This window comes from Neomonachus schauinslandi, chromosome X (genome assembly GCF_002201575.2).
Source record: "Neomonachus schauinslandi chromosome X, ASM220157v2, whole genome shotgun sequence".
NCBI classification, from domain to species: domain Eukaryota; kingdom Metazoa; phylum Chordata; class Mammalia; order Carnivora; family Phocidae; genus Neomonachus; species Neomonachus schauinslandi.
Genome location: NC_058419.1, coordinates 86,420,829 through 86,433,600, shown reverse-complemented (window position 1 = coordinate 86,433,600; position 12,772 = coordinate 86,420,829). Strand labels below are relative to the sequence as shown.

At 44.4% G+C, this 12,772-nt stretch overlaps 1 protein-coding gene across 1 annotated transcript in view; it reads right to left on the bottom strand.

Moving 5' to 3' along the window:
• SLC9A7 (solute carrier family 9 member A7) overlaps positions 1–12,772 on the bottom strand; it is a 131,627-nt gene that overhangs the window by 7,519 nt on the left and 111,336 nt on the right. Inside the window, exon 17 of the mRNA XM_044911617.1 lies at positions 4,364–4,446. Coding sequence (XP_044767552.1) covers positions 4,364–4,446 — 83 coding nt within the window. The remainder of the gene's footprint in view (positions 1–4,363; positions 4,447–12,772) is intronic.

Sequence of the window (12,772 nt, the reverse complement as noted above, 5' to 3'; positions counted from 1 at the left end):
TCCTTTTTTTGCCCACTCAGCTTGGGTGTAGAATTCTAGGCTCAGACTTTTTCTTTTCATCCTAGAACTCTGACAATACTACATGGTATTCTAACATTCAATTTTGTTAATGCCCCCTCGGATTCTTTCTCTTCAAAGGCTGCCAGTCTTTCTCTTTGGAAGCCATGAAGAGTCCTGCTTTTCCTCTTTAGTTATGGAATGCTCCAATGTATCCATTCATGCTACTCACACCAGGTGGGTCCTCCCACTCTGAAGACAAGAATCTGCCCTTAGCCAAGGGATTTTTTTTTCTTCCATTATTTCTTTGGTTCTTCTTTTCCTCCATAGTCTCTATCTTCTCCTTTTAGATTCTGTTAAAGGACTCTGGACCATCTGGCTCTGACCTCTTCATCTCGAAACTCTTCTCTTGCACATCTCTGACTTTGTGCTCGAATTCTTACAGGTTCTTTTTTCCTCAGCTTCATCTCCCAGATCAACAGTTTGGTTTCCGCCATGTAATTAAACTATCCATTACATTTTTGGGCTTCATTTCAGAAACTTTATGTTTAATTTCCCAAGTTTCTTCTTGTTTGCTTGCTCCTTTTTCTAATAGCCTGTTCTTACATTGTGACTGGAAAAGCCTTGCAACTCTAAGGCTTTTATTAGAAAAATTAAAAAACAAATATTTGGCAGGGCACCTGGCTGGCTCAGTTGGTAGAGCATACAACTCCTGATCTCAGGGTCATGAGTTAGAGCCCCGCATTGGGTGTAGGGTTTACTTAAAAAAAAAAAAAAAAAAAAAATATATATATATATATATGGATATATGTACATGTACATATATAGGACATGCAGGTACATATATAGGAGTGAATTACTTTGGCATGCCCCCCATGTCTTCATTCAGTTTCTCAGTTCATCAAGCAGGTGGGGAATCTGACCACGCCAAAGTTGGGGGGGGGAGGTTACTCTAGGGAGAAAATTCTTTGGTGGCCTCAAGATCTGTTTCTCTATCAAGCCCTCCCCAGGTAGTATGCCTACTTTCTTTAGAGAGCTATGGCCTGAAGAGAAAATTAACAGCTACCAGTTGATCTGTGGACACAGGGGGTGCCTGTTGCAACTGTTACTAACAACATTCTTTAATAAATCACCTAGACAAACCGGCTCAAGACTCTCTTTGGTCTTGGGCTATGGTTTTCTCTGCTACAATTCCCTCTATCTTTGGTCTTGCGAGTACTCCAAAATATCTCTTTTGTGATTCCAAGGAGGCCTGGGAACAACAAGAGAGCTATGTGTGTGTGCTGAGCCTCTTATCTTAAATTGGAAGCCCATTTTTTCCATTTTCGGGCTTGTTCAGTGAAGGAGGTACCACACTTGCTCTTCCTGGCTTGTGGGGATCATTCCCATCCAGCCAAACCCTCTTTTGATGCAGCCAAAGCCCACATTTTCTTGTTTGATCATCTATGGAGCTATAGAATGAGCTATGGGCACCTTCCTCATCTAATTCTTCAGACACTTTATGCCTGCTTTTCTGTTCTTAGTTTCTCTCCTCCAAACTAAACAAGTAGAAATCCTTGTCACTAAAATTTATATTCAGAGACTTCAGAGATCACTCCTGTTGCTCTTTGAGGAATAATTTCTTCCCCACTAAGCTACATTGAAGTATGACTGACAAAAAACTGCATGTATTAAAGGTGTAGGAGATGTTTAGATACATGTATATTGTGAAATGATTACCACAATCAAGCTAATTAACATATCCATCATTTCACACAGTTACCATTTTTCTGTGTGTGTGATGCAAAGACTTAAGATCTACCCCCTTAGAAAACTTCTAGTATACAATACAGATTATTAACTATAATCACCATATTGTACATTAGGTTTCCAGAACTTATTCATCTTATAACTGAAAGTTTGTACCCTGTGACCAACATCTCTCCATTTCCTCCACTCCCCAGCCCCTGGCAACCACCATTCTATGCTCTGTTACTATGAGTTTGACTTTTCTAGATTCCACCCATAAGGAAGATCATGCAGTATTTTTTCTTTCTGTGCCTGGCTTATTTCATAGCATAATGTCCTCCAGGTTCAACCACATTGTCCCAAATGGCTGAATTTCCTTCATTTTTAAGGCTGAATAATATTCCACTATATACACACACACTCGCACACATCTTTATCCATTCATGCACTGATGGACATTTAGGTTATTTCCATATCTTCGTTACTGAGAATAATGCTGCTATGAACATGGGAGTGCAGATATTTCTTTGAGATAGTGATGTTATCTCCTTTGGATATATACCCAGAAGTAGACTTGCTGGATCACAGGGTAGTTCTATTTTTAATTTTTTGAAGAACCTCCATACTGTTTTCCACAGTGGCTGCACCAATTTACATCCCACCCAACAGCATATAAGTGTTCCCTTTTCTCCACATCCTCCCAACGCTTGTTATCTTTTGACATTTGGTAACATCCATCCTAACAGATGTGAGGTGAGATCTCATTATGGTTTTGATTTGCATTTCCCTGACGATTAGTGATGCTGAACAACTTTCCATGTATCTGCCAGCCAAGTGTACGTCTTCTTTGGAAAAATGACATTTATGTTTTCTTCTAGGAGTTTTATGGTTTCAGGTCTTGCATTTAAGTCTCTAATCCATTTTGAGTTGATTTTTGTGAGTGGTGTAAGACGGGTTCCAGTTTCATTCTTTTGCATGTGGATATCCAGTTTTCCCAACACCATTTATTAAAGAGACTGTCCTTTCCCTATTATGCATTCTCAGCACCTTGGCTGAAGATTAGTTGATCGAACATGTGAGGGTATTATTTTTGGGCTCTGTATTCTGTTCCACTGGTCTGTGTATCTGTTTTAATGCTAATACTATACTATTTTGATTACTATGCCTTTGTAGTATAATTTGAAATCAGCAAGTATGATGCCTCCAGCTCTGTTCTTTTTGCTTACAATGCTTTAGCTATTCAGGGTAATTTGTGCTCCATACAAATTTTACAATTGTTTTTATTTTAAAAAACACCATTAGAATTTTGATAGAGATGAACTGAATCTATAGATTGCTTTGAGTAATATGGCAATTTTAACATTAATTCTTCCAATCTATGAACACAAATATCTTTCCATTTATTTGTGTCTTCTTCAACTTCTTTCATCAGTGTTTGTTTTCAGTGTATAGATCTTAACCTACTTGGTTAAATTTATTCCTAAGTATTTTATCGTTTTTGATGGTATCATAATGGGATTGTTTTCTTTTCTTTTTTTAAAAAGATTTTATGTATTTATTTGAGAGACAGAGCATGAGCAGAGGGAAGGAGGCAGAGGGAGAGGGAGAAGCAGACTCCCCGCTGAGCAGGGAGCCTGACGCGGGACTCAGTCCCAGGACCCTGAGATCATGACCCAAGCTGAAGGCAGACACTTAACCAACTGAGCCACCCAGGTACCCTGGGATTGTTTTCTTAATATCTTTTTTGGATAGTTCATTGTTAGTGCATAGAAATGCAACTGGTTTTTGCATGTTGACTTTATATCCTCTGACTTTACTGAATTTATTAGTTTTAAAACAGTTTTTTGGTAGAGTCTTTAGGGGTTTCTGTATATAAGATCATGTCATCTGCAGGGGCACCTGGAAGGCTCAGTTGGTTAAGCATCTGACTCTTGGTTTCAGCGCAGGTCATGATCTCATGGGTCCTGAGACCAAGCGCCCCATCAGGCTCCATGCTCAGCGGGGAGTCCACTTGAGATTCTCTCTCTCCTCTCCCTCTGCCCCTCTACCCTCCCTGTGCTCACTCGCTCTCTAATAAATAAACCTTTAAAAAAAAGATCATGACATCTGCAGAGACTATTTTAATTTAAATTTAATCTACAGAGACCATTTTAATTCTTCCCTTCTGATCTGGAGAATCAAATTTCTTTTTCTTGCCTACCTGCTCTGGCTAGGACTTCCAATACTGTATTGAAAAGAAGTGGCAAGAGTGGGCATCCTTCCAGATCTTAGAGGAAAGCTTTCAGCTTTTTGTCATTGAGTATGATGCTGGCTGTGGGCTTGTCATATATGGCCTTTATAATGTTGACATACATTCCATTTATACCTAATTTGTTGAGAGGTTTTCTTTTTATCATGAAAGGATGTTGGATTTTGTCAAATGCTTTTTCTGGGGGAGTCTGGGTGGCTCAGTCAGTTAAGCGTCCAACTCTTGATTTTGGTTCAGGTCATGAATGATCATTGCATGTGGCCCAAGAGAGGACTGACTACACCTGTACCAAGTACACATCTTCCTTACTCATCAGAAGTCGTTCACTGACAGTAAGAGAATTTCATCATCGATGTTTCACAAATACAGGGAAGCCACTGAAAAGGATACTTGTGGTCAAAGCTGTACCACAGCCTGAACAGCCACGCACTCTCCTGCTTTGTCCGGTTTCCTCTGGCAGAATCTGGACCATCCTAGGAACAAACAAGAAGACAGATGTTTAGTTGCAGAAAAGGGATTGAAATGGGGTGTGGGGGGGGGAGGGCAGGGGGAAACTTCTTTTTTAACCAGTAACTTTTAGAGATTTTGAGCTAAGAGTCAAACATCCTGTATCACCAAAGTTTCAGATATACTGGGAGGGACTACCTTGAAAGAAACCAAATAAATCCAAAAGGCAGACAAATCAACCCCCAAAGTAAAAAGGCTCGGTTATGTCTGTGGACAGATCAACTCAGTGCAGTACAAAATTTCTTTTGGCATTCTTATTGTAATTTTCCTCAAAGTGCCTTTTAGCAGATTGATTACGCTAACATAGTGTAGATCCTAAAGGGCCAAAAGTTATCTATAGGGAATATTAAAGAAGGCTTCTATAGGGCGCCTGGGTGGCTCAGTTGGTTAAGCGACTGCCTTCGGCTCAGGTCATGATCCTGGAGTCCCGGGATCGAGTCCCGCATCGGGCTCCCTGCTCGGCAGGGAGTCTGCTTCTCCCTCTGACCCTCCCCCCTCTCATGTGCTCTCTCTCATTCTCTCTCTCTCAAATAAATAAATAAAATCTTTAAAAAAAAAAAAGAAGGCTTCTATAAAACCAACTTTCCAGGCCTCCCCGAAGCTGGCCTGGGGAAGTCACACTTGGTCGTTCCCTGACGGCTCAGCCTCGGGCTCTTGATGGTCCTTACTGAGGCACCTACATTGCCTTCCAGGTGGTGCAGTCACTTGTTGCCCTGGCAGCTTTAGGAAGATGGGGGCAGTGAGCAAGGGAAATGGGGTCAGAACTAGCATTTCTATTATTTTTAAAGACTCATTTATTTCTTTGGAGAGAGCACATGAGTGGGAGGGGGAGAGGGAGAGAGAGGGAGCAGACCTCATGCTGAGCGTGGAGCCCCAGCGTGGGGCTCAATCTCATGACCCTGAGATCAGGACCCAAGCCGAAACCAAGAGTCGGACACTCAACCCACTGCGCCACCCAGGGGCCCCGCATTTCTGTTATTTCCGCTGCCCAAGTGGTTACTCCTCCCATTCCTTCCCAACTCAAACGTCCCCGTCATTTAAATGGCAAAATGACTTGCAAAATCAAACATTCATTTGAGGCTTGGGCCATCTGCTCTGTGCAAATAGTATAAGCAGCGCAATTAAAAAACTTCTTTTTTAACCAATAACTTTTAGAGATTTTGAGCTCAGAGTCAAACATCCTGTATCACCAAAGTTTCAGATACACTGGGAGGGACTACCTTGAAAGAAACCAAATAAATCCAAGAAAGAAACCAAATAAACCCATTAAAGAGCGGACTGACTGCAGCAATCGGAAGGCGTTGCTGGAGTTCTGCGTCGTCGGATGACAAGCTCTGAAAGTACAGACTGCCTGGGAGGCGCAGTCATTTTTGCCATCACCCCCTGGAATGGTACAGGGAGAGGCAAGTCTACAGGCGAGGTGCCACTGACAACAGCCAAACGCAAGATGAGCCACAGTTCCAAGGAGCTCCACACCGCAGCGGGTGTGAGCCCCACCTGTGACCGAGATAGTGCGGGTCGGTCAGAGATCTCCGAGAAAGGGGAGCGCAGGGACAAGTAAAAGGAGGGAAATCAGCAAGCACTATTTAAATTTCTAATGTTTCCAATAACAAAGGTTATTTTTACAAACAGAGTCCCTAGGGTATCTGAAGGATATTTAGGGACACATGGGGAAATGGCTTGGTTAAATGAGCCCTTCTGGGGATGAGGAAATTAAAAAAAAAAAAAGAGAGAGAGAGAGAGAGAGAGAGAGAGAGAGTTCCCAGAGACCAACTGCATTTCATATTTTTATAAATCTTGTGGAAGAAAGAGGGCACAGAAATGTCTCCATCTGCAGAGCATGATCATTCCTTCGGGTAATTAGTTGGTGACCTAATGCCAAATTGAGGGAGGTTTCCGAATGCCCCTCGACTGAGTGGAAAAGTGGTAGGTGAGCATTCCTTTTTTTTTTTTTTAAGATTTTTATTTATTTTTTGACAGAGAGACAGCGAGAGAGGGAACACAAGCAGGGGGAGTGGGAGAGGGAGAAGCAGGCTTCCTGCTGAGCAGGGAGCCGGATGTGGGGCTCGATCCCAGGACCCTGGGATCATGACCTGACCCAAAGGCAGATGCTAAACGACTGAGCCACCCAGGCACCCTGGTACGTGAGAATTCTCAGGGGCAAATATCTTCATGGAAAAATTAAATGGTTCTTTATAAAGTGATAGGCTCTAAGCTCGTGGCTCTAAGTGCCTGTAGAATCTTACCAAAGAAGAAACTAACACAGTGACACACCTCATCAGGAAGGATACTGTAAGCCATCAGGCACAAGACAAGTTCCCCCCAAGTCAGTTGCATCTGCTCCTCCCCTAAAACAGCAATAAAGGGCGCCTGGGTGGCTCAGTTGGTTGGGCGACTGCCTTCGGCTCAGGTCATGATCCTGGAGTCCCTGGATCGAGTCCCGCATCGGGCTCCCTGCTCAGCGGGGGGTCTGCTTCTCCCTCTGACCCTCTTCCCTCTCGTGCTCTCTGTCTCTCATTCTCTCTCTCAAATAAATAAATGAAATCTTTAAAAAAATATATAAAAATAAAATAAAACAGCAATAAAAACGACAAACCCCGACTCTATTGTCCTAACCTCCGCCAAACCTCAATGTGATATCATCACCTGGAATGCTTCAGTTCCCGCCACCATGCCTCTACGAAGCTACAGGAGATTTCAATAAGCCCCAAGAAGGACGATTACAATGAGGAAAGCAAAGGAAATGTTTCTTTTCGAAGGCAAACTAACAAAAGGTCTTCACAGGCGACAGAGAGCTGTGCCTGCAGTCCACAAATAAGAAAAAGGGACCTCAGCAAGATAAGAAACTACAAGACAGTCCCGAAAGGTTACCAGGGGTAAATTCTGAGCAAATAAAAAGTGCAGCTTCATAACAGGGGTGTTCAACAACTTCTTATTCTAGGAGATGGTGCCAGAAGCATGACTAGGTACAGGAAGAACATGGAGAAATCCACCTAAGGTGGCTTTGGAGAAATCAGGGAGTATCTGTGGAATGGGACTGATTTTTTAAGCTGACCTGGAAGACAACCAAAGCTGCTTGCCGACGGGATTTGGGGGCCCCCTTCCTGCTCCAGGCAGTCTAGGGCAGAGCAGGGGTCAGTGTGGGTGCAGGCGGATCCTATAATAGGCAGCTCCCTTCCCAGGCTGCGTGTGCAGACCCTTGGATTTCCATTCAAGCGCTGCCCACAGAAAAGGCGGGGACCTGCTCCCCCAAACCTGCATTCCCACAGGAGGGTTTATGCCCCATGTCTTTAGCTCAGGCTGCTCTTAGAACTTGGAGCATCCTTTCAGACGGTCACCTTCTCCCACCTACAACATCTACCTGGCCAATCCCTATTCATTTTTCCAGGCTGGGTACAAGGTTGGCTTCTCTGAGAGATGTTTCAAAGGCAACAGAGCATGCCAGGAGGTATCGGTGTGAATATCACAGGCTTTCTCAACAAAGTATGTGGGTCCAGATCCTAGCTCTACTCCTGGCTGTGCCACTGTCTTGCAGTATGACTCTGGGCAAGTTTAAATTGAGATGTAATTGACATATAACATTGTATCAGTTTCAGTTTACAGCATAGGATGTGTTGGTTTGATGTATTTCTCTGTTGCAGTTCGATTACCATGGTAGCATGAGCTGCCACCTGTTTCCCTTCACATAATTCTCATTTCTTTTTTTTGGTGAGAACAATTAAGACCTACTCTCTCAGCAACTTTGTAGTTTATAATAGAGTACTGTTGACTATATTCACTATGGTGTGCATTAGATCTCTAGAACTTATTTATCTATTAGCTGCAGGCCTGTACCCTTAAACATCTCCCCAACTCCCCCAACCCCCAGCTCTTGGTAACCCCCATTCTACCCTATGTTCTTATGAGTAACACAAGGGATTTTTAAACTTTTTGTTGATATTATTAATAGGGAAGCCCCTTTAAGAAAATACCGCCGACTTTCCTTATCCCCATATTTCAAGGATGTAACCATGAGTGTATATATTTTTTTCTGCATTCATTAAGCACCTACTGTGTGCCAGGCACCATGCTGGGTGCCAGAAACACAAAGAGGAATGAGACTAGCACTTGCCCCTCAAGGAGCACATTTCCAGAGGGCAAGACATAGATACGGATATGGTGACATATACGAAGAAGACAAAGAAAGCAGATTAAAGAACTGAGGAGTGACAAAAGGTCCTATTTTTGGATTATTTTTTCTAGAACTAATAATGATTTCTGGGCAGAGTTATATTTCATTCCATTCTTATTGTTAAAAGATATAAATTTTCAAAGTTAAGGTCATTACAGTAACGAGAGCAGCTTATGATTTTTTTCAGAGATGGCGCAGAATAATCCCTTCCCCCACCCCCCCCCCCCCCCCCCCCACCGCAAAGATTTCTACATCCTAATCCCAGGAGCCTGTATGTTACGTTACACGGCCAAAGGGGCTTTGTAGATGGACTTAAGGTTTTCCAGGGGGGACCGATGCAATCACACAGGCCCTTAAAAGTAGACAAGGAAGGCAAAAGAGTCAGAGAGTTGCAGTGGAAGACGAAGCAGGAAAGATGCAAAGTGTGACAGGGACTCGCCCCACTGTTGCTAACTTTGAAGACAGAGGGGGCCATGAACCAGGAAATGCAGGTGCTTCTAGGACGGGAACTTGACCCTGGGCCAACAGTCAGCAAGGAAATAGTACTTTAGTTCTACAACCACATAACTGAATTCTACCAACAACCAGAATGAGCCTGGCAGTGGGTTCTCCCCCAGAGCCCAACCTCGCCGACACCTTGAGTTTGGCCTTGAAACAGAGAAATCAGAGGAGCCCACCAAACTTTTAACCTACAGAATATAAGACCAGTGTCTTAAGCCACTGAGTCTGTGGGAATTTGTTATGGTGGCCCTAGAAATCTAATGCAGAGCAAAAGAGCAAGTAAGTGATGTGACCCAATTTGTGCCTTTCTTTTTCCTGTCCCTGGAATGGTGGAGCCAATGACTCTCAGAAGGGAGTAATAACAGGTTTTAAAAACAGGGAATCAAGAGCTCCACAATGCCTACTCCAGGGTTTTTCAAATTGTGAACGGGCACACGACCCTTGTGGGAAACCGTTAAAATGCGGGTTCAGAGTCAGTGGGTCCATGTGGAGCCTGACAGTCTGCATTTTTATAAGATCTCTGGTGATGCCCAGGCTGCTGGTCCGTGGGGACACTCAGGGCAGCAAGGACAGATCTACTGATCTCACCTCTGGCACTCTCGCCCTTACCCGTCCCCTTCATCACACTGTCACCACACCCTTAAGGATGGAGGTTCATGCGTCTTGTTTGCAGATGTAGCCCCTGAGCCTGAAAGATTGTCCAAAATATAACAGGTGCTCAGTAAGCATTTGTCAAATGCATGAATAAATTAATGTGAATTTTGCACTTTTTTTATTTTTAATTTTTTTAAAGTTTTTTTTAAAGATTTCATTTACTTTTTTTTAAAGATTTTATTTATTTGACAGAGAGATACACAGTGAGAGAGGGAACACAAGCAGGGGGAGTGGGAGAGGGAGAAGCAGGCCTCCGGCTGAGCAGGGATCCCAGGATCCTGGGATCAAGACCTGAGCTGAAGGCTGATGCTTAGCAACTGAGCCACCCAGGCGCCCCATGAATTCTGCACGTCTAAGGAAAAAAAAAAAAAAAAAAAGAATAGCCAGCAGGGAATTCAGGGACTAAGGTGGGGGAGATCAGAAGAACAAAAAAGAAAAGCATGGTGGTGGGGGGTAGGGGGAGCAAAGAGGAGGAATTTGAGGAAAGGCCCTTTAGCAACTGTTTGAAGTCAAAGATTTAAGTGACTGGGTATCAGATTTCAGCCTGGAGAAAAACTGAGGAAGGACCCAGAAAGTTATATGTCAACGCAACTATAAACAGCTGATTTTCTGTGTGCACGCACGTACTTATGCGTGCACACATGCACACACGCACCACAAGCCCAGTGGTTTCCTTTCCTCCACATTCCACTAATATCCTGCTTGTGACCCGGTCCTGCTGAGATGATAAAGCCAGGATAAATTCGGTTGCGTGCTCCTAGCTACTCCAAAGCAGCCCCATCATGAGTGCTCTTCTTCTTCTTCTTCTTTTTTTTTTTTTTTTTTTAAAGATTTTATTTATTTATTTGACAGAGAGAGACCCAGCGAGAGAGGGAACACAAGCAGGGGGAGTGGGAGAGGGAGAAGCAGGCTTCCTGCGGAGCAGGGAGCCCGATGCAGGGCCCCATCCCAGGACACTGGGATCATGACCTGAGCCGAAGGCAGACGCTTAACAACTGAGCTACCCGGGCGCCCCGATGAGTGCTCTTCTGTAAACTTGGGGAAGGAAGTGAATGATGTGTCTGTCTGGCATGAAAAGGTCCCCCTTGAATGGGGTGGGAAGCCACCCCCAAGCCCAGGCAGGCTGCCTCCAGCTGGGCTTGTTTTTGTTTTGGTTGCAGAGTCACCAAGACCTCTGGAGAAACAAAGCAACTGAATTTTTTGTTTTGTTCTAATGAGTCAAACTTGCCAGGGACATGAAGCTCAAGTCTGCCCACAATATTCTTATGCTTCCCTCACATAAAGCCAGAAGTTCTAGCCAAAAGCTCCTTTCCTTCCCCCACATGAGCTATTATTCTGTAGCTCTGTAGCCATAACTCTTAGGCTTCTAGACCCCATGAGGAAAACCATGCTGTCCTAAGAAATTCATTCCCATTAAATATCACTTTCCTGTTTGTTTTTAGGGAGCTCATTTAGAAAATGAGGTAAAGAGAACTACCCTTTCTTTTCTGATGGGGAACAAACATCTGGACTTTCAGTTTCATGACATCACTGAGCGTGTGACCTGGATCCATTTCAGGGGAAACTGCAAGAACCCAGGATTTTACCCCAAAACGAGAAGCCCATTTATTTCTCTGTTTTATTGTTGCTCATGACCACTGAGTGCTCCCAGCCCTGCTGTTAGTGGCTCAGTGGACCGAGAAGGTCTGGCCAGGAGGACCGAGAGATATAAAGCCCTTTAAGTACAAGGGCATGAGTCCTTTTTAAGAAGGTGCCCTGGGAAACCAAGCTTGAAGTTCGCCTTTTTTTTCCCCCCAGTCTGACAGCAATCTTGAAAGACTTTCACGATGCCAGTGGAACTGATTCCGAGGGCCCTCTGCAGGACTGTGTGCGAGGCTGGGGAGGAGGTCACCCCCAACTGCACATTCACAACTGGCCCAAAGGGCCCTCCAGGGAGCCATCCGGAGACACCGATGACCCCCCCCCCCAGGCCCAACTAGGGAGGTTTCAGGGAGCACTGCCTTAGCTGTCACTGTGCAGACTGAATGCACTGCTCGAACCCTTAGCACTTAGGACACGCTGCTTTCCCAAACATCTCCATGGAACAGTGACAGCAAGCCTGTGACTTAGTTACAAGCCCTGTGTCTCCATGTGAAGTTCTTATGAGATGGATGGTGAGTTCGGCTACAGGAAAGCAACCAAACCATTTCATGCCTTTCCTTTTACAGATGCTTAAATCCAGAGGCAGCAGCAATTACAAACAAACAGACAGCAAAAGGGCCGGAGGTGTCTGACTGGTCTGGAACTGACAAGATGACATCCGTCCAAACCCTGGCTATCCAGCTGGAATCAGCCTGTTTTTCTTACAAAATTCATCTGGACCAGCTGCGGTCCTGGGGAGGCAGCTGTGGAGTAGGGCAGTCGTATCCTAACAGAGCCCTTCTTTCCCTTCCAGTGAAATAAAGACACGTCACCCAGGTTTTCTCAGGGTGAGTTTCAAGATCTCCCTGTTAGACTCTAAATTAGCTTCCAGGTGCACAATTTCCGAGCCCTCGGTTTCTTTTTTTTTTTTTTTTTTAAGATTTTATTTATTTATTTGACAGAGAGAGACACAGCGAGAGAGGGAACACAAGCAGGGGGAGTGGGAGAGGGAGAAGCAGGGGGAGTGGGAGAGGGAGAAGCAGGCTCCCCGCAGAGCAGGGAGCCCGATGCGGGACTCGATCCCAGGACCCTGGGATCATGACCTGAGCTGAAGGCAGTCGCTTAACCAACTGAGCCACCCAGGCACCCCGAGCCCTCGGTTTCTAAACTCCTTAAATCCAAGCTAGAGTCTGATAGCAACTTTTCAAATAGAATTTCTCATGGAAATCACAAGTTCCCAACACAGTGGCCGCTTCTAATATAATCTCAAAGGTCTTCCGGGGCACCGTTATTCCTGTTTTAATATTTTATTTTTAAGTCATCTCTACACCCAGCGTGGAGCCCAA